Source organism: Cryphonectria parasitica (genome assembly GCF_011745365.1).
Source record: "Cryphonectria parasitica EP155 unplaced genomic scaffold M406scaffold_5, whole genome shotgun sequence".
Taxonomy (NCBI): domain Eukaryota; kingdom Fungi; phylum Ascomycota; class Sordariomycetes; order Diaporthales; family Cryphonectriaceae; genus Cryphonectria; species Cryphonectria parasitica.
The window spans coordinates 405,638-426,216 of record NW_024468913.1 but is presented as its reverse complement, the minus strand read 5'-3'; the positions used below and the strand labels follow the sequence as shown (position 1 = coordinate 426,216).

The 20,579-nt window shown below is 53.1% G+C and overlaps 6 protein-coding genes and 1 non-coding gene across 7 annotated transcripts; 4 read left to right on the top strand and 3 right to left on the bottom strand.

Moving 5' to 3' along the window:
* Positions 1 to 335: 335 nt before the first annotated feature.
* Positions 336 to 2,190, bottom strand: M406DRAFT_330529 (uncharacterized protein; the record flags this gene model as incomplete). The annotated part of the gene is made up of 2 exons (XM_040920532.1): positions 336 to 1,247; positions 1,348 to 2,190. The coding sequence occupies 2 exons, from the start codon at positions 2,188 to 2,190 to the stop codon at positions 336 to 338; spliced, it is 1,755 nt and encodes a 584-aa protein (XP_040775140.1).
* A 996-nt stretch (positions 2,191 to 3,186) lies between these two features.
* M406DRAFT_t83 lies at positions 3,187 to 3,284 on the top strand. Its single transcript has one exon. It is a non-coding gene; the product is annotated as a tRNA-Ala (tRNA).
* Positions 3,285 to 3,973: 689 nt separating this feature from the next.
* Positions 3,974 to 5,201, top strand: M406DRAFT_43718 (uncharacterized protein; the record flags this gene model as incomplete). Its single annotated transcript, XM_040924230.1, has 2 exons — positions 3,974 to 4,585; positions 4,650 to 5,201. The coding sequence occupies 2 exons, from the start codon at positions 3,974 to 3,976 to the stop codon at positions 5,199 to 5,201; spliced, it is 1,164 nt and encodes a 387-aa protein (XP_040775139.1).
* Positions 5,202 to 6,524: 1,323 nt separating this feature from the next.
* Positions 6,525 to 9,232, bottom strand: M406DRAFT_339855 (NAD(P)-binding protein; the record flags this gene model as incomplete). Its single annotated transcript, XM_040921493.1, has 4 exons — positions 6,525 to 6,554; positions 7,830 to 8,797; positions 8,905 to 9,038; positions 9,120 to 9,232. The coding sequence occupies 4 exons, from the start codon at positions 9,230 to 9,232 to the stop codon at positions 6,525 to 6,527; spliced, it is 1,245 nt and encodes a 414-aa protein (XP_040775138.1).
* A 3,680-nt stretch (positions 9,233 to 12,912) lies between these two features.
* M406DRAFT_356454 (uncharacterized protein) lies at positions 12,913 to 13,993 on the top strand. The gene is made up of 3 exons (XM_040923451.1): positions 12,913 to 13,136; positions 13,383 to 13,585; positions 13,743 to 13,993. The coding sequence occupies exons 1-3, from the start codon at positions 13,007 to 13,009 to the stop codon at positions 13,791 to 13,793; spliced, it is 384 nt and encodes a 127-aa protein (XP_040775137.1). The 5' UTR covers positions 12,913 to 13,006; the 3' UTR covers positions 13,794 to 13,993.
* A 1,284-nt stretch (positions 13,994 to 15,277) lies between these two features.
* M406DRAFT_277662 (histone deacetylase) lies at positions 15,278 to 17,427 on the bottom strand (the record flags this gene model as incomplete). Its single annotated transcript, XM_040918326.1, has 4 exons — positions 16,982 to 17,427; positions 16,572 to 16,872; positions 15,960 to 16,505; positions 15,278 to 15,927 (listed from the first exon to the last, which is right to left on the bottom strand). Coding segments are annotated over exons 1-4 (1,716 nt in total), but the record flags the coding sequence as incomplete, so codon positions are not given.
* A 322-nt stretch (positions 17,428 to 17,749) lies between these two features.
* Positions 17,750 to 19,236, top strand: M406DRAFT_351615 (Mov34-domain-containing protein). The gene is made up of 3 exons (XM_040922640.1): positions 17,750 to 17,987; positions 18,063 to 18,316; positions 18,393 to 19,236. The coding sequence occupies exons 1-3, from the start codon at positions 17,925 to 17,927 to the stop codon at positions 19,078 to 19,080; spliced, it is 1,005 nt and encodes a 334-aa protein (XP_040775135.1). The 5' UTR covers positions 17,750 to 17,924; the 3' UTR covers positions 19,081 to 19,236.
* Positions 19,237 to 20,579: the final 1,343 nt, after the last annotated feature.

The following is a 20,579-nucleotide window of genomic DNA, read 5'->3' as shown; positions in this document are numbered from 1 at the left end:
CCAGTTCTTTGGCATATGACACATTTTATCCAAAGTGAAGGGAGGAGGGGCGTCACGGGTGAGAGCAATATGATCACGGCCTCTGGTGGCTGAACGTCACACAGATGATCAAGACTTGCCTGGGTGAGGGGTGTGAACATACACGGCACCTACGAGGTCAGAGTGGGCAGATCTGATCAATATGAGCGCCATCACTTTACCGCCGTCCTGTGTCATGTCTCGAAGGGGGAGGGGGAGGAGAGACAGCTATGATAACTTCAGCGGGCTTTAAAATCCCAGTGTACGAGACTGATGATGATGATGATGATGATGATATGTACAACTTCGGCCGACCATCAGTATTTGTAGTCCACCGTCGTGGGCACGTTATCGGACGCCTCCTCTCCGTAGACCACATTGTCACGCTCTACAATGACCGTGCCGTCGGGGGCGACAAACTCGTCGCTGACGGCATACTCCCAGTTGTAGCCCATCTCCTTGATGAGCTTCTGGTTGTGCGTGGGCCAGAACTTGCACAGAACGACGTACACGACAAAGGTAACGGTGAAAGAGAGGATCCAGCCGATATCACTCAGGTGCGTGGCCGAGGCAGAAACGTTGGCGCCGAGCGTGCCGCAAAAACCCGGGAAGGGCAGGGCCACGCCGCAGATGTAGGCGATGTAGGCCTGCACGTTCCAGCCCTTGTTGTAGTAGTAGTGCTTGTTGGCGCGGGTCGGGTCATAGAGCCATGAGATAAAGACGTTGCCCTTGGTCAAGACCCAGTAGTCGGCGACCATGACAGCGACGACGCTGGCCATGAAGAGGCCATAGCCAGAGAGGAAGGTCTCGAAGACGCTGGCGGAGGCGAGAATCTTCCAAGGGCAGATTGCAAAGGCCAGGAACTCGACAATGAACTGGCCACGAGGAATTGTGAAGTACCTGGGGAAAAGAAGGGTCAGGTCGGAGCCGAAGGGGATCATGTTGGCGGCAATATTGGTGCCGAGGATTGAAAACATCCAGCAGAAGGCGCAGAGGAAGACGAGAGTCCTCGCGCCACCCGTCCAGTAGCGGTCCAGGATGGCGTCCAGCAGGTCCCACGGGTTCCACAGCTCAGTACCCCACGTGTTGTTGAGAGCAGCAGTCGCCAGGATGCCAAGGGATGCGGAGAGGGTCACGGCGATAGGATTCGTGAAGAGCTGCGACCACATGGCGCCGGTTTTCGTCTTGCTCCAGCGGGCAATATCGGGCTGGTTTGTGATGAGTGTAGCCTGGGAGAAGGGGGGAAGAGTGGGTTAGTGAACCAGACTTCAGTAGATCCCACATAGCTGAATGGGCTGCTATTAGATTGATTGCATAGCTATTACTTACGGTATTGCCCATCCCGGCGTTGATGGCATTCAGGATATACCAGGCCTTGTTTCCCGACAAGGTTCCGCTGTAGACGCTCCCCACGCCTCCCTTTGTGTCGACCAGACAGAAGATGAAGAGGCCGAGGATGGAGGGAATCATGAGGGCAGTCTTGAGCCAGAAGAACCACCTCAGCTGGTAGGGACGCAGGGCACAGAAGGGGAAGTGCACACACCAGAACAGGAAGAACGAGAGCATTCCTGCAGTGGTGATGCCCATGGAGGCCGGGATATTGTTCGGGATGTCGTCGTAGAGATGGCCAAAGACACAGCGCAGCATGACGGCGACGAAGCTTGAGCCTGAGTACAGCTGAACGCCGTACCAGATGATGGCCAGGCACGCGCGTGCCGCGACAACGTAGAAGGATCCCCACATGCCGAAGACGCTTCGGGCGACGACGGGATAGCCGATGTGGTATGCAGAGGCGCAGCGACTGTTGAAGAACATGGCGACCGAGGAGATGAGCTGAGAGACGAAGATGACGATGATGGCCTCCCACCAATTCAGGCCCAGGCCGACCATGGTAGAGCCCAATGTCCAGTTGCCGAAGGACAGAGCCCAGTAGAAGGAAACAAAGTTCTGCCACCTCCAAGTGCGCTTGGCGGGGGGCGTCGGGTCAAGGTCCTCGTTGGACCACCGCGAGTCGGATTCCGAGTGCACTTGTCTCCCATGGAGGTCGAGGGTCGACGACGGCGCCTCGATCCAGGCCCTGAAGGCAGCACCGCTGGTGAAGGCATGGCGTGCCGAGGTGGCCTTGGTGCGCACAAAAGTGCGAGCCCTGGTGGGCGCCTCCGAGATTCTCATCTCTTTCTCTCTTGCTCTGCCCTGCCCTGCCCTGGGTGCCTGACGAGGATGGCAATCTGTCCAATGGTCCGCGCAAGAGAGCTCAGGGAAGCCAGCGACAGACAGGTCAGACCGAGAGATTTCGACGACAAATTGTCAACCTTTTTTTTTGTGGTCGCGTGCCGCGATCGCTGGCGGCCGATGGGGCTCTTATGCAGAAAAAAAAGAAAGCCAGGACCCTCCTCCTTCAGGGATCTTGACTACTATGGTAGAAAAAAAAAGCCCTATCTCAAGGGGGGAGCACCGATCTCCGCCACCCGTTGCGGAGAAATCTCTTATCGACCCTGTTAAAGTGCGGACCTCGTAGGGCCTAGGCGGTGGCGGCCATTCGCGCTGAAGTGCCGCCGAGGCCCCGCCATGAATCCCACAACAGCTGATAAGCTAGAGCTAGTAGCGCGTTCGCGTACTGCTGTTTGCACAAGATAGGCATGACACAGTGGCATGCTTTGCATGGGAATCATGCTTGTAGAGATAGCACGCAGGTGACATGACGGGCAGAATGGCCTGGACCCTCTGCTGAGAGAGAGGGGCAAAGGGAGGAGACAGTACCCTGGTGGGGGAACGTCCCAAGGATCTGGATTAGCCCCTTCTATGTACCAGTATAGGGAAAAGAAGGTTCGTCTCTGGCGGTCCTTGGCTGCCAGTCATGGAAGGTCGATCCGGGAGGATGGAAAAGGAGGAGGAATAATGGCGGAGAGGACGATGGGCCGTGAGCAAGCGTCGAATTTGAGTTCATGGTCAGCTCGCTTAGTGGCTGATCTGGATAAGAAGGAACGAGCAACTTGACAGACATGTCATCTGACTTTGTCTGACTTTTGGACAAAACTGAAGTGGAATCGTTCGTTCCTGCCAAGTGCCGTCAAAAATTTTTACCCTAGGTTGGATAGAACTAGACCTGGGCTAAAGAAAACGCGCTATATATATAGGACATGCCTATCTTTTATCATAAATCTTATTGGGCGCATGGTCTAGGGGTATGATTTTCGCTTCGCAATCGCAAATGACTGCTTTGCTATGCCTGTGAAAGGTCGTGGGTTCAATTCCCACTGTGTCCAATCCATTCTTTTGCATTTTCCTTTTGCCCTTCTCTTATTCGTTTGTCTTTGAAAGAACTAGGTTCCTTTTCCCCTTTTTTTTCTTCCGATGGTGGGTACGTTGGGGCAGTGTGGGGTGTTGGGAATGCTTAAGTACCTGTGTCAGGTTCTGGCACGACTACCCGTAGACGAACGGCGAGATATATATGGCCACGAGTGATCTGACTCTGTGAGTCAAGAAATACAGTTGTTGTCATGCTTCTTCATGTAACCAACCTTGGACACGGTTGTTCCCCATTTGCCTAGTCCATCGAGAGAATATGAGCTGAATGATATCATCATCTTCGCATGTACGAGGTTAGATACAGGGATAACTGGGGCCTGGTGGGCACGGAAGGGGCCAGTCTATGTATCTATCGATGCTCGCGCTTGTCAGTCGCGACTGCACTCACTGCAAGCCCTCCTCAATCTAATCTTGCCGCCTGACCAAGATTCCAGTCCTACAGTCTTGATTACTGCATCATTTCATTGCCGTCGATCGCATGCGCCATCCAATCCGTCACTCTGCCACTGTCGCTGCCACCGTCGCTGCCACCGTCTGCCTTGGCACCTGGCAAACCTCCTACCTCCCTCTTCACGGCACCTGCTAGACCCGTCCGGCCGTCTCTTTCTGAAACACCTTTCACTTGTCTTCCAGAGGTGTCGAGGCAATGGAGCCAACCATTTACATCAACTCGTCGAGCGCGAACGTCATGGGTCTGAGTACCGAGATAGCGTCCCAGGTCTTGGCCTTCCACCGCAAGCTGCCACAGTACGACGAGACGCCGCTTCATTCGCTACCAACATTGGCCAAAGAACTTCAGCTCGGGCACGTCTTTGTCAAGGACGAGTCAGGTCGCTTCGGTTTACCATCCTTCAAGATCCTGGGTGCCTCTTGGGCTGTCTTCAGGGCTCTCGCCGAGAAGCTGGGCCTGGACCCCGCGAGCCTTGTGGAAGACACCCGAGAGTCGTCACAGCTGTGGGAGGACCTGGGAGCCAAGGCAAAGACCCACGGATTCAGCCTCGTCACATGCTCAGAGGGGAACTGGGGCCGAGCTGTTGCTCGCATGGCCCGATATCTTGGCATGCCCGCCAGAATCCTCATCCCAGCTTTCATGCCAGAGACCACGAGAGCGCGGATACGATCCGAAGGCGTTGAAATTATCGTGGTAGACGGAAGCTACGATGACAGCGTCGCTGCTGCTAGAAGGGAAGCAGACGTGGACGACAAGGTCATACTCGTTATGGATATGGGCTGGGATGGCTACGAGCAGATCCCCGAGGTCCGTTGATCCGCTGTCTTCTGTCCCCCAATCGCTAGACTGAACATAATACTAAGTTCTTAAGCAGTGGGTGGTCGAGGGCTACACCACTATGTTACGTGAAGCGGACGCTCAGGTTCTAGCCATGACACGGGGCATCACAGCAACCCATGCCTTCATTCCTGTTGGCGTAGGGTCTATCGCCCACGCCGTCACTCGCCATTACAAAAGCACAGAGCGGGACCAGAGCTCTAGGGCGTCGGTCATCACCGTCGAGCCCACCACCGCTGCATGTTTCAAGGCGTCGCTTGAGGCTGGCCGGATCACTCCTGTGCACACTGGTGACTCTATTATGTGTGGCATGAATTGTGGAACGGTATCATCAACCGCCTGGCCAGTCCTTCAGCCTGCAGTAAATGCCGATGTCACCGTTACCGACTACCAGGCTCACATGGCCGTCTGCGAGCTCGAGAGCCTGGGCCTGCAGCCAGGCCCATGCGGTGCTGCCACGCTGGCCGCGCTGAGGACCGCTTGTCGAGATGCGAGAGCCGAACTCCACCTCAGCCCAAGTTCCGTTGTCGTACTGTTCTGCACGGAGGGAAAAAGAGAGTACGCGATCCCCGTGGCTGAAGGATGACACAGCTTAATCAGGCTGCAAAGATGACAAGTCATGGTGACACCGACGAAGGGCAACAACATAATGACTGCCTCAACCGTCTCTCTCTCTCCTCTCCATCGCAAGGCTTAAGATATCTACATGTATAATACACTGACATGCCGCTGACACTTGGGTTGTCGGCATTTCCAGCAAGAGGCGACTGCTTAGGCAACCACGGCCCACACAGCCCCCAATGGCCCCTCGCTTACCACTCAGCTCCAGGTACAACAGTCGAAAAGTTTAGTCCAAGGCCAATCATCTTGAACAGGTTGCTCTCTCAGCCATTCTCGGTAATGCAAATCAGATGGCGTTTCCGTTTCATGCAAACCACCTGTGATGGGCCACACGGCGAAGTTGCCATGTGTGTCAATCCTCGCCATTCTGGCATCTGGATCGAGTGCCTTGTCTTCTAGATCAATTTCGGCCCCTGAATGGGTCTCCAAATACAGGTAGACTGCTCCTGGCGATTTGTTTGAGATCACTCGGCGCATGCCTTTTATCCCCGGACAGTTCATGCTTGACGAATCACATATTAGTACTTGTGTGCTGATATCTGTTCCTTTCACCATTTACACAATCTAACTGAAATTTTCTTGTCGCTTTTCTTCATCCCCAGGGGTAGGCATCAAAGAGGCCCTAATGTTCTATATTCTTTACGAACTCTTTCGATGGTTGCCATGAAGAACTGGCTCTCTTTCGCATTTTTGGCCTCACCTTTTATGCTCGCTACGATTGCTGTCCTTCCACCCGCCGACTCATTTCAAGCTACCAAAACGTCGGAAAGTCTACCTGGAGTCCAGGACTGGAAAGCGATTCAAAGAGCCGCTCTTCTGTCAACTGTAAGCCGCATCTCCTCTCGGAGCAACGCTGAGCATGTCGTCCTCGCCGATTGCATCACAGCAGATGGCTTTCTTTCCTCGGAGATGGCCTACTTCCCAGGACCGCCGAACAGCTCACCTAATGACACTGCCACCGTCGATACTCCTTATAACACTACACGTCAGTGGGCAAATACATCAACAACCACGCGCTTCTCGGACACGGGGGTCACCTTCACCGCCGTACTCAGACCGGAGGTTGCGCAAGGCGACTGGGCGGGTACCGGAGAAAACGGCTATGGAACCTTTGTGTGCTGGGAGAAGACCATGAATGATCTCTATCAGAATACTGACGAGGGCACAACCTGCTCCGGGATGTATGATTGTGATCATGAGCCTACCCCAAGTGAGTTCCTTTCTCCTGTGCCTTCTACCACATTCCAGTCTATCGCGTCTCAGTTCTCATCACTTCAAGTGACGGTGTTCATAGCCTATGAATGGAGGCTCGACGTTGCTTATCACTCTGTCCCCATTTTTCACCTTCTCAGCATCCCATGTTGCTCCTACACATCACGGTGACTAACCTAGGCCCCATCTTACTCTACGGCTGTCGCTGACCGCCTTCGTTGTTAGCTGTTACACCAACTCCATTATCCGAGGCTTCTTCTGGCTCAACGGCGAAGTCCAGCTCCTCAGCAGTCCACATGTCGCTCAGTACCAAAATAGGCGTGGCTATTGCCTGCGTCGCGTTTGTGGTCTTAGTGTTGATCATATCTGCGTTGGTCTTCATCAGACATCTCGCTCGCAACAAGGGCAAGACTGGTGGAATCTTCAATTTGTTCGTGCCCAAACCAGTGCTCAGCCCTCTCCCAGCACAGTCAGGGGGATATTGGGGCCCGCCCATGGAAACCCTTAACGACCAAGCCAGGATTCAGAGAATTGAGTACCTCGGACCCCAACCTGGGCAGACATATGAAGCACCCGGCAGTCACGGGTACGAAGTCACTGGTGATGAGCGATATCCCCCTCAAGAGATAGACGGGGTAAAGCTACCTCGTGAGCTTCTTGCCTCTGTACAGAGACGAGGGTCTACTCCAAGGGCAGAAAGCGTCTTTGTCGAGACACCGACAGAACACCCTAGGCGAGGAAGAACGCTTTGGAGGCATGGTGAAACTCCTCGGACTCAAGTCGAGTCACGATGGTGCAGGCCAGCATCAGCTGCCTGTGATGGAGGGTGGATTTGAGGTGTTGACAGCTGATTATTCACAACGTATAGCCTCTATCTTGTTGGCTTCGGCGTGGGTCAGCTCACAGGTCTCATCCACAGCGATCATCTAGGTATCAATGTCGTCGACGCTGCGCTTCATGTTAGTGCGCTTGCACGACGAGCCTATTGCGGTCGCGGATGCGAGGTGATGCCAAGCCATAAGAATACTGGCCTCCAGGTCGAATTAATATGTGAGAGTAGAGCTGCTTGTTGAAACGTCAGTAGACTCGAGATCTATCCGAGAAACCACAGCGACGCGGGTAGAGAACGAAGAGGCGGTCAGGCCGGTGTGCATCACAACACGGTCGCCTCGTTTCCCGAGAGTTCGAAGTGCTGGATAGGCGCGGGCACGAAGAGCTTAACTACGTGAGAGGCAGGACTGATGTATTACATTAAATATTGGAGCAGAGAAACGCGACATAATTACTGTATATAGATCCCAATACGTGGGAGTGAGAAAGAAGGCCAGCTGCCTTCTCACCTTCAAGCCGACTCTGCGTAGTACTTGCTGAATGGTCTCGCGCCCAGCCCCGACTTTTCATAAATCATATCGAGGGCCTTCATCTGAGCAATGCTGTCCTCATGGGAAATAAATATCCCAGTGCCCTCCTGGCCCCTGATCTTGTTGACAAACTGCTCCAGCATATATCCGTAGGTCGAATACCACGGCTCACTGGGCAAGTCGCGCCCCATTTCCTTCCATGTGTAGGCCTTCTTCGTCTCCTTCTTGGTGAACTTCTTCACGACCTGCGAGTCACCTTTGACGACCACAAACTCGTCCACGATGTCAACACGGTGATAATGGGGGGGCAGCATGAAGTTTGCAAAGTACACGCTGCGGGTCTTCTTCACCTCACAGCCCTCGCCCACCTGCTCGCCGTGGTCAGTGACCACCACAGGCCTATGCGTGACCGTAATAGACGGCCAGCCCTGGGTGAAGAAAATATTCGAGCCCCTCAGGGTCCCATCGATTTCCCCCGTGCCGCCGTTCGGGAAGCGCAGCGTGGCCTTGAAGCTCCCGTCACACTTCTCGTGCGGCGGCGGCATCCTCGTCAGATCCGCAGCAAGACACTCGGTGGGCTCGACTCCAAACGTCTCCCGAAGAAACGCGACGGTGTACGTGCCGAGGTCCATGAGCGCGCCGCCCGCCAGGTCGTACTGGAAGCGGATGTCGTCCTCGTTGAACAGGAGCGACGGGATGCTGACTCGGGCGACGGCGTGCTCGATGTTGGGCTGGTCGAGCACGGACTTGAACAGGGCGAGGGCAGGGGTGAAGCGGCTGTGGAAGGCCTCGAGGAGGACAGGGGCGTTGTTGGGCCGGGAGAGCACCGGGGCATGGAAGAGTGCCTCGGCTTCCTGGGCGTTGGAGGTGGAGGGTTTTTCAAGGAGGACGTGTTTCCCTTTGTTGAGGGCCTTGAGTGCCCATTCGTAGTGAAGGCCGTTGGGGAGGGGAATGTAGACTGCGTCGATAGAGGGATCGTCCAAGACAGCTGGGAGAGTTGGTAAGTTTTACTCATGTGGTCAGCTGACGTGCTTCCTGTCTTTGAGTGATGATAGTGGTAGTGAGGGTGATTGAAGAATGAGAGGGCGTAGGTACCGTCATAGCTGTCCTTGACGTTCTCGATGCTGTGCTTCTTGGCAAACGCGATGGCCTTGGTCTTGTCACGCGCTGCGACAGCCGACACGATGACATTTGGGTTGCTCTTGGCCGGATTGACGAGCGCTATAGGTCTGCGCGTGTGACCTCGAAAAGAAGGTCGTGTTAGCCTGTGTCTGGCAGATGTATGAAGGGTGCTTGAGGGTCTCACTCACGCAATGTTTGCCGCGCCCAAGATGCCAATTTTCAAAGCTCCATCGTTCTTGGCAACCACGGGAGGGCTCACCAGGAGCTGGTTGCGGCGTATACAGCTCACGGAGGCACCCATTGTGTGCAGGACGGCCTTGTTGTGAGCGCGTTCAGAAGAGTGCTTTCCAAGGTTGGGTGTGAGTAGTATTCCTGGCTTCTGAGACGATGTCAATGATAAGATCTGAGGTAGGGCGAGAGAGATAGAGAAACAAGAGACATGGTGGTGATATATACCTGCTGTCGTGGAAGTCACATCACCTTAGATTCGAACGCTATATCAGATGAAGTGAGGGGGTTGAGGTTTGGGTTCGCTGACACATCCACTCGGACTTAACGTCACTCATGAAACACCACAGGATTTCGGGCAGATTGGGCGACTCCAACGGATGTCAACATCGTGGTTGACATGACGACAAAGAACTAGGATCCACTAAAAACCATTGCGACCTCCTCATCCAGGTCCTTTAGATTTAGGCACACATTTAAGAACACAGTCATAAGAGAGGACAGATTAAGATAATTGATCGGTACTAAGTCTGCATCGAATTTGAAAGATCCAGTGGGAACTCGGCTTTACAAAGCAAGGTCGTGGGACGGATGTATTCCGGTCCCTAATAATTCACATCTAACGCATTTGTAAGCGATCGTGCACATTCGAATACTATTTGCCTCCATACGTGCCAATGTTCACGATATCCAGCGGCAATTGAAGTTTGACATCTTGCAACAAGTATCATCGTGATTACAGTCTGATCAGATCCCTCTCGAGTGTTATGAGAAGTGCAGGTTAATTAGAACCCCGATGTTCTCCTTCAAGTTCTCCTCATTTGGACTCTGAAGCAGTGGCCTGAGGACGTGATATCTGCTGAAGTGTCGTAGTTGATTTGGTATTGTTGGTCTTTAATGTGTGCTCATTTCCTTCTTTCGTTGCCAGACATTAGGCCGTCTACCTCATTTTTCTTTCTTTCGTTTCTCTTTTTCTCACCACTTTCCATCTTCCGGATAAAACTCTAAGTGGTACAGTGATGTCTTCATCAATGCCTTCTTATCATGCTGAATCTCAATAGCCCTCGATGATGAGAACGTTGACACAATCCTCACTGTGAAACGGTGGACAGATGAATGTCAGTCAGTTCGGTGCAACATTGCAAGATTGACAGCTTCATACCCTTTGGGCTCTGAGGACTTCGGATCCCGTTACTTATATCCAGACCGTCTTATCTCCATTGAAATCCATTTGTCTGGGCGAAGTCGTTACCAAGCCGGTTGGCAAGGAGCCTCAGCGTGACTTCATCCCGTTCAACCACCAAATCGCAATTGTAATGCGTGAGGCCAAACGCTCGAATATTGGCCTTGTTACTCGCAGAGCACTGGGCCTGAGACAGATCGGTCAAGAAACCTACCTGGGACTTGTCTCCTGGGTCTCGCGGCTCGACAGCCCAAGAATCTCGAGAGAAGCTCTAGTATGAGAAGATCAGAATTATCTCTCTGGCTTCGCGACCTCTACATTGATACATGCTAGGCTACGCATGTGGGTTTCGTCGTGCCCGTTGATATCCCATGCATCGAGTTGATAGAAGTCGTTCAGCCCCGTGCTGACATCCACTTGATTCTCGGGCGGAACCAGGAAAGCAAGCTGCAACCTGAGGTTGCGACGCTTGTCCCTAGTATAGATTGCTTGATCGGATCAATCTGACTTCGCCAGGCTACGATGGGCCCTCACGGACTGTCTTCTCGAAAGCCCAGAGTATTGTGAGTATGCTGGCCGGGCATGAAAAAGATGGCCGAGATTGTTTAGCCTGCTTTATCAGAAAAGCTGAACAGCCGGAAAGGCTCTATTATTTAGAGGCTACGAGACGGAAGGAGAGGTGGAAGGCAAGCGAGATCCGGGCTGGCTGAAGCTATCAAAGTAGGAAACGTAGGGCAGGGCATGTGCCTGGCAGGTACATACGGGCCTGTCAGCCACTAGTTCTCGCACAAAAGAGTTGATGTTGAATATTAAAGGCCGAAGGCTTGGAGTATGCAACAACTTTTCAATTGAGTTCACAGCAACAGAGATGCAAGAAGTTTCATATGGTAGCTGCACACCTGGTGGTTGGGAAGTTGGTCAATTCTACTTTCTACGTAATTCAGATTGCATATTCAAGAAAGATAGATGGGAACAGGAAAAAGAGGGGGGGGGAGGAGTTGGTCGATACCAATGTATCAATAAAGTGGGACGAATGAACATTATTTCTGATCTACGAGAACTTGAGATGAGAGTATCGGGTCGGGTAGGCTCAATGGTACGTACTCATGTTCAGTGAGCGCGTAAGAGAACGCCTTGACCGCTCAAGACTATCAGGCTTCCAGACCGGATCTTCATGCATGTCTCATAGCGCTTGTAAGACGAAGATGTACAGCTTTCGAGTGTTACGTTGCGAACAGCAGAGGTATGGACCTCTGAAGAGATTAGACTTTGTAAAAGAGTTTAGGCTCGTGGGGCTGCACGTTGACCCACACAACTGTAGCAGACAGCAATGTAAGTATTCAGTAGATGACGACAGTAGAAGTGATTGAAATTGTTGGACACACTTCCATCCAGAGATGGAAATAAATAGCACGACTGTGGGCTGCTGATACGCCTGTTACTGCAATCCAAGGTCGGAGAAAAGCCTGTGCGGGCGGCACATTCCATGCACGGCATGAGCTGATCACACCTTGCAGCACCGGAGCTGAACAGCTAATGCACCTCTTCACCCCCCCTCCCCCCCTCTTTTCTTCCTTCCATCACATGTGGCCTTGCAGGCTGAAGCAGCTAGCCACGCGCACAAGCATCAGACGATGGAGGGCACAGGAGATTGCAGGGCGATGCTGTACTGGTTCTGTACAGGCCTAGTGGGCAGTCTACGCGCCCTTTTCGGAGGCTGGCCGCCCGCCCAATCGATAATTCCGAGGCCCCCTGGACGCCACAGCGGCCTGTGGCCAGCCCCTCTGTTGGAATTCTCGTGGGGAAACGATGGACACAAGTACCGTTCAATGGTCTCCTTCTGGGAAGGAGGGAAAGAAAAATTCATTCCTTCATGTGCAGAACCTCTCCCAGGGGGGCGCAAAGGTGGACGGATGCAAGACGAGTTGCTCAGAAAAATAATTGTTGTTTGATCGTACACAAAATGATATGAAAACCACGTTGAAAGCATATACATGTAAAGTCCCTAACAAAACGGTCTCGATACGAGGGACAAGCATTTCTGTGGCGGTGACAAGCTTTCTCCCCAATGTCACTGTGGTGACAGTGCGCCGGAGAGAATACTAGAGTACTATAGTAGACGACATGCAGGAATGCCGTCTTATCCGGTTTCCGAGCGCTAGGGATGGGATTGGGCTTCACTGCTCTCTTGTTTCCTTGGGAGAGAACGGTACCTGGGGGGTGTCCAATGAGAGAGCTGGATAATCTATCCCTGACCAGTGCCCGTCAATGTGGCTGGATCGTTGCAATGCATCCTACCCCGGCCTGCGGTATACGAGGTGCCGCCTGACCTAAAACAATTCCGAATGTTGCATTATTGCAGCTTAAGGTGCGCTACGGCTCAGGGATGAGAGAAGGGTGCATCGCGATGCGCCCTGCGCCGCCACGAGTCTGACAGCCCTTTGGGCCCTTTGGGGGGGAGAGTGGTGTCATAAGACAGGTCCAGACAAAAGGGGGATCGATATCATACATAATATATGAAAATGATGAGACCCGCGTCCCTAGATTATTTTTCTCCGGGAAAAGGCTGAGCTTTTCATCTCTCCCCTCTGTGGCACCACTGCTCTTTTACCAAGGCATATATCATCGAAGGTTTTTCTATCTTAGACCCTTTCCCACGCCAAGATGCAGTTGCCAACGTCTTTCCTCGCCGCCGCTGTCATGCTGGGCTTCACCAGTATGACAGACGCTGTCTGCTCCGGTAACGTCTACGCTATTGGTACACCACAGGTCCTCTCTACTGGAAATACGCAGTGTAAGCACTCTATTTGCTTCTTTCTTTTCTGGTCCTCTCCCCACAAAAAGGGGAAAAAGGGAGGGGGCAAACGAAACAAATGGAGACAAGAGACTGGTATTCTTTGTCTCGATATGTACCATGGCTTGAAGCCGTCTGTGCTGCAACTCTTTTATCAACACAATGCTTTGGTTGTCACCTCTGCAAGCTGAACATAATGGTTTGTTGGCTTGTCCAACCTGCTGACCAAACTGCTTCCGTCTCCAGGGAATATCTACGACACCAGCTGCAACGTCTACCAAAGCTACCAGCAGTCCTCCGCTGTCAGCGTCTGCGACTCAGCCGCCTTCTACTGCACCTTTGGCACAACGCTCATAGACCAGTACGACGACCCGAAATCAGGCTGGGCATACAACTGCTCGGCAGATGCCACCTCAGAGACGTGCGGGACCGACACGATCATCGATTGTGTGAGTGGACAACCCGACCCAAACACCCCTCCCCTATCAAGGACGAGGATTCGAAAAGAAAGGAAGGGAAAAAGAAAGGGGGAGGGGGCTCGGGAAGAAACCTCGAGAGGGAGACTTTAATCTGGTATTTGGCTGACTCGTTTGTTTCACACCATAGTGCTTCCCGTTTTGGGGCCAGATTCCCAACGCGAACCCGGAGGAGAGCTGAGGTCGCCGTAGGAAGGGCCCTTTTCACGACCGTGTTCTTGTCGAGGTGAAAGGAGGCTGGGAGTATACTAAAAGAAAAGAAGAAACCCCATTTTGATGGTAATGAATGGAAGAGGCGTCATGGGAGTGCTGGTTGTGCCTGCATCATGTACCACTCGAGACCTTTTTACAATTTAATGCGAATTGATGAACTACCCTAACCTCTGGAGGTCAACCGAGGTCCATCCAAAAAGTGAGTTCGAATTCGATACGGCACATATTACAGCACATAAACGAAGGGGTGATTCTTCGTGCGGCATCCTATCATACTCAACAAGACTCTTGGGCTCATGATGCAGAAGGACTTGCAACACGTGGAGGGGTTTCACGAAGCCGGGCTCCTAATGCAAGTGTCTGGTGGTGTACTGGTAGGTCTTCTTATTGTCATGTGCTTGACCTGGCTTGAGGAGTCGGGGTGCTTTCTCAGTGCAACATCAGCCTCGAGCAAGTCGCGCAGGTGGTTGAGAGACGAGAATGACTGCTGGATTGGGGTGGACAAAGTATGCTACGGTCCAGGACTCAGAGACAGTCAAAGTCAGCAGTGATATTACAGTGATCAAAGTAAGAAAATATAAAATATAGCAAACCGAGACCAAACGCCGGCCCTCTTTTCCACCCCTGAGCATCCTCGCCCAACGCCTCCTACGCCGATCGGTGGTTCCCAAGGACCACGCCCTTTTGCGCGAAAAGCATAGGATGATAAGGGTATTGGTCTTTCCCTGCCTGGCATTGCAATCGCAGCCCCGCTCCTCCAGCGTACGGGTAAGAAAACCTCAAATGTAGAAACATGGGCTAAATAGGACAAAAAAAGAAAACAAAACAAAACTGCTCCTTCGCAACAGATACTACCTCTTCTACCATGCATGCTCAGAAATTCCTCAGTAAGAAAGGTTATGGGAAGACAGTGTCTCGAGCCATGGGCGCAAGGCGGCCCTGTGCGGCTGGTACAAAAAGCTGGTAATCGTGAAGGTGTGCTTTGGATGACCCGCGCTTCGGACTGTGAGCTCGTGCCAGGCGGAAAATTGTTGCTTCAGTGGACGAAGAGAAGTGCAGTGTGTTGTCTCGACTCCTCCAAGCTGAGCGATTCCCCACGGCCCTCTACTTTTCCGTGGCAGATTCGTTAGACGGCGCAGCATCCGCTTTCTGGGCATCATCGGCCTTGGCGACATCTTCAGCATCTACTTTCGCAACACTGTCGTCCGCTACCTCAGAAGCCTTGGAGGGGGATTTTGTCTTCGGTTCGGTTGTCTCAGCTGCAGCAGCTTCTGTTATTCCAGACGTTGTGGCATCCTTGTCGGGTTGCTTCTCGTCAATGTTCTGAGCAGGGACATCGTCCGTGGTAACATCCTCAGCCGGCGTTTCGACATCTTGGTCCCCCGTTTTCATAGGGACAGTCTTTGTACTGGCAGAGTCAAGCCCCACATCGGCGTCTCCTTCATGCGCTGAAGCTGCCGTTTCCGCCTCAGCTTCTGCCATGTCAATATCGCCGTCCTTGTCGGGAACAGCGGCAGCATCCGTTGGTTGAGGTGCGGCAGTGCTCTCGGCCGCCTTCTCGACCTCAGGCTCGGGCTGCTCAACTGCATCAGCGCCGACGTCCTCCATGGTCTCGTCCCCATCCTCGGCGTCCGCCGCGGTGGGCGCGTCGGCGCGCGGGGTTGGTGGCTTGTCCCCATTACGGTCAACGACGTCTTCATAGTCCTCTTGAGCGTAGGGGTTCTTGTAATCCGTGATAGGGCGCTTCTTGCCGTTCGTTTGGTATATGCCGACGGCCTTGTCCATGTCTTCATCGTCGCTCTCTTCGAACTCGTCATCTCTGGCCACGTTTTTGTCGGCATTGCGCCGGGTGATGCGGACGTCTTTGTTGTTATCTGCATCCTCATCATCGAGCTCGGCTTCATCCTCGTCCGTCATGACGTTCATGCCTTGTCTTGGGACGTCCTGCATCTGGACAGATGGGGCCGGAATGGTCTTCTTGAGGTTTTCGATGACGGCATTCTTGATCTTTTCGAGGTACTCGGGACTGTTTGCGTTCTCCATGTTTGATGGGCGCACATTAAGCTCGTAGTCGGGACCGTAGTACTGCACCATAGTTAGCGCTGTCTGATTATTGGCCGTGACAAAGGGCTACTTGCATCGTAGTATTCATTGTAGGGCAGGACGGGGTCCATCTCAACGCCAACCAGGCGACCCGTCTCGTAAGCCCAGGTCCGCGCGACATTGCGCATGGTATACCCACCGCCGCCGAGGACAAGGGTAGGAAGGTTGAACTTGCGCACGAAGTTGACACAGTTGGCATGTCCACGCATGCTGAGGTTGAAGCAGCCGAGGCGGTCACCAGACAGGCTGTCTCCGCCGCACTGGAGTACAACAGCCTCGGGTTGGTAGTATGTCATGACGGCTTCGATGACAGGCTCAAAGATTGTTTCGTATGTTTGGTCGGTAATTCCGTCGCGGAGAGGAAAGTTGACAGCGTAATTTTTCCCGACACCGATACCGATATCTCTAAGCTCGCCGGTGCCAGGGAAGTACTCGCCGTATTTGTGGAAGGAGACTGTCATGACGCGGTCGGTGGTGTAAAAGGCTTCCTCGACACCATCGCCGTGGTGAACATCGATGTCGATATACAGGACCCGCTTCTTATAGCGGAGGAGCTCGAGTATGGCGAGGACGATGTCTGCATAGAGGTCCTCGGTCAGCAGATGGAGACGCATAAAAACCTGTGCAGTCGGGCCAGACATACCGTTAACGTAGCAGAAGCCGCTGGCCTCACTTTTCTTGGCGTGATGCAGTCCACCGGCCCAGTTGATTGCGATATCGCACTTTTGTCGGTTGAGGCGAGCGGCGCCTTCCATGGACCCTCCAGCACTGATGCCGCAGAACTCGAAGAGACCGTCAAAGACAGGACAGTCGTCTCCGACATTGTACTTGGTTTGCTCGCGCATGTAGCTATCCATATTGTCTGGTGTGACTCGCCGGAGGAATTCGATGTACTCGTCTGTGTGGAACTGCGTCATCTCGTTGACGACAGCAGGTTTCGCACGCTGTGTGTTCATAGCTCGCGTCAGGAAGCAATTCGTTGTAGCGGGGTGTCCGTCGTCCAAGACGGACAACTCCGGGCACTAGATGGTTTGCAGAGAAGGATATACTCACGTAAACCTCGAGGTATTTGTACACATTGTAGTTCATCACCAAGCTGTGTGCCAGTCGAATACGGTGAGGCTTCATGGGATGGCCAGTAACATATGCATAATTGCCAATGTCGGAGTCGTAGAAGTATGCAACCTGTTTCTTGGTTGTATTTAATTTGGTGTAGAGGGGTCGAGAGCGATCGACTCCCGCAGGATCTTTGTCTCTTGACGAGCTGTCCATTTTCAGTAATTCTCCTTAGAAATCCAAGATATGTGAGCAATGAGCGACAATGAAGAATGCTGTCAATGCACAGGATGGATTGTTTTCGATGGAACTGGGAGTACGGTGTTGTAGAATGCCTGCGTGGCCAAATTGAATTTTATAGAAGAAATTATTGAAAATCTTAGGAGGGGATCATTGGTAGCACTACCAAGGCAAAAGGTTGCCAGTGAGGGGGCCTGGGTTAGAAGGCAATGGTGATGTGAGGATTGCAATGATCTTGAATTACAAGAGGCAGCGCAAGTAGGCTTAGAAGTTTGGGGTTGGCCTGGCTGGAGCTCTATGCCTGCCGGCAGCTACCTCATGATTATCTGACCTATCCCTGTCCTCGTGTGGATTAGCAGTCTAGTATTGTTATTGGGTGGATAAGGCCTCCCCAGCCCCAGCTGAGGTAAGCACTCCGGAGCTCTCTGGTCACTGTGGGACCGATTGCTGTTGGTCAGTTACTCAGTTCGTCAGTGCTCCAGGCTGCCCAGAGCTGTCGTCAACCTCGAACCTAGAGAGTCTCGAAGCACCAACATCCAGCATCATCCAGCTACCCCATCTTTTCCGTCTTTCCCTCACCACATCCTCCATCCAACTGCACATAGCCACTACGATCTGAAATTCCATCAGAGTCTTCTCGTTCTCAAGGCTCTTTTGAACGCTCATTCTCAATTCTCGACCACCCAGACGCCTGTACAAGATGGATCTCCGGGGTCTGCTCGGCGGCACACGAGGCCAGTTGGGTGGCGCTCAGCCTGGATCTGTTCGTACCCTGTGGCCGACTTGATGATACTTTTTATGGTAACGGTCTTGACTGACTTTCCACGTACCTTTATAGGACAACTCGAACCTCATTGACAACTCCGAGACTGTCTACATATCTTCCCTCGCCCTCCTCAAAATGCTGCGACACGGCCGAGCAGGTGTGCCCATGGAGGTCATGGGTTTGATGTTGGGAGAATTCGTCGATGACTTCACTGTCAGGGTTGTGGATGTGTTTGCCATGCCACAAAGTGGTACTGGTGTCAGCGTCGAGGCCGTGGACCCTGTCTTCCAGATGAAGATGATGGAGATGCTGCGACAGACGGGCAGGTAAGAATTCCCAGCATTGTTTTGTGGCTGCTGTGGAAGAAGGGGTCGCCCAATGCTGACCAATGTGCCGTTGTAGGCCCGAGTCCGTCGTGGGTTGGTATCACTCGCATCCTGGTTTTGGTTGCTGGCTCTCTAGTGTCGACATCAACACCCAACAGTCTTTCGAGCAACTCACCCCTCGAGCCGTCGCCGTCGTCGTGGATCCCATCCAGTCCGTCAAGGGCAAGGTCGTCATCGATGCCTTCCGTCTGATCAACCCACAGTCTCTCATGCTGGGGCAGGAGCCCCGCCAGAGCACGTCCAACCTGGGTCACCTGAACAAGCCCTCTATTCAAGCGCTGATTCATGGCCTGAACCGACACTATTACTCGATCGGAATCAACTACCGCAAGACAGCCCTCGAGGAGAACATGCTCATGAACCTGCACAAACAGCCATGGACCGAGGCGCTGCAGATGGACGACTTTTGCGCAGAAGGCGACCGCAACAAGGAGAGGCTGGAGAGGCTGGTAAGCCTGGCCGAGGGTTACGAGAAGAGGGTCAAGGAGGAGACGGAGCTCACGAAGGACCAGCTCAAGACGCGTTACGTGGGCAAGCTCGACCCCAAGAAGCATCTGGAGGACGTGGGCCAGCAGCTCATTGAGGACAACATCGTGGCCGTGTCCAAACAGATGATCGACAAGGAGGCGACCATGCCAAAGAAGGACGCAACGAACGGCGCAAAGGATGCAACGAATGGGGGAGGCATGGACATCGATGGCTAATGGAAATGGGCGGCCGCTGCTTCGAACCTGAAAATTTACCACGACTCATGGAAGGGCATAATGGTATTGTACGACTACCCGCGGCGTTAGACTTGGTTTTGGCATGGGAGGTCACCCGGTAGATAGGTAGACAAAGGAAATTCTGTCTAGCCCCAGCTTGCGTCCCGCAAGTGCTGCCTCTTTTTACTGTGTGGTATGTTTTATCTCTGCCCATGTGGATTGTCGGGATTGATTGTTCCTGCCCTGGTCTCAAGACTCGTCGAGCCCTGGTGACAAGGACTGTTCGACTGTTGCAAGGTGGCCTGGTGTCGCAAGGCCAATGACTCTTTCAAAGCAAGAGGAACATTGCTCTTGTGTGGTACTAGGTATCTTGCTTTGTCTTTCGAGACATCCTTTACAAAGGCACATGTCGACTTCTTGGACAACAACGTTGTACGTACTACAAGGCCAATACTTCTTACCGCCTGTCAGTGCTTCTGCTGCAATTATAAATATGCGGTCTTCAACTTGTCTTCATGGCATGTAGCCGTCTTCTCACCACGCAATAGGACAACCTCATAATCACCTCCCAGATCATCGACTTCGGGGACCACACACGACTGGTAAGAAACGGCCCAGGTGGGTACTTGTTTAGCGCTCTTTTCTCCGAGGGACTGCCTTCTCAAGTGAGAAAATGGCGGGCCTCCTAGAGTTTTGTTTCCCACGTCCGCGAAAGGCCGAGAGTGATGAGCTGACGCCCCTAGGTACGAACACCAGGAGGAGGATGATGAACCAGAAGCTCCAGGACAACCTGACCCGAGCAAGACAGCCAGCAGGCCTGGCTGTACCTAGGCCGACCTACCAACCCGGCATCCCCAACCCTTACGCTCACCAGAGTCCTGATGATGCCTCGCAGGGCCGTGCCGGCCTCCACTCCCGTCCTATTGATGGTGTCTACGGAGAACTGTTGGCGAACCTAGACTGTGCTCTCAAACACTCCAAGTACACACTGAGCGGACGCAGTGCTTTGTACGTCTGGGCCTGCACAGAGATCAAGGATGTGGACTACTTCGCGCTCACATGCCCCGGCTCCTCACGACAGGCCACAATGGCATGGCTGACGTCGCACAAGGGGGTAACTGGAACTTTTATCAAGTTGCCCACTGAGGATGATCTTGTCTTTTACACCGCCTGCGGCCTGGCTAAACCCGTCCCTGTGCGTATCCGATACATCAACGATCGTGATTTCAACCTCCTGTCGACCACGCGCATGATCTTCCGGTACCAGGACAACTACAGCCACACCGGTGAGGCCCCCTGTATCATCCTCACCCTACCTGCGATGGTGGACTCGGCTGCCAGTACGTGGCTCTCGGAGCCCGATCCCAATATGAAGGCGACTCTTGCCAAGTACATGTTCTCCATCCTCGACCGCATCATGCAGCTCAACTTCACGCTGCAGGGGGCGGGCCCCCTCACTGCGGGTGAGTGTCCTTACGTGATGGACCAAAGGTTTTGGA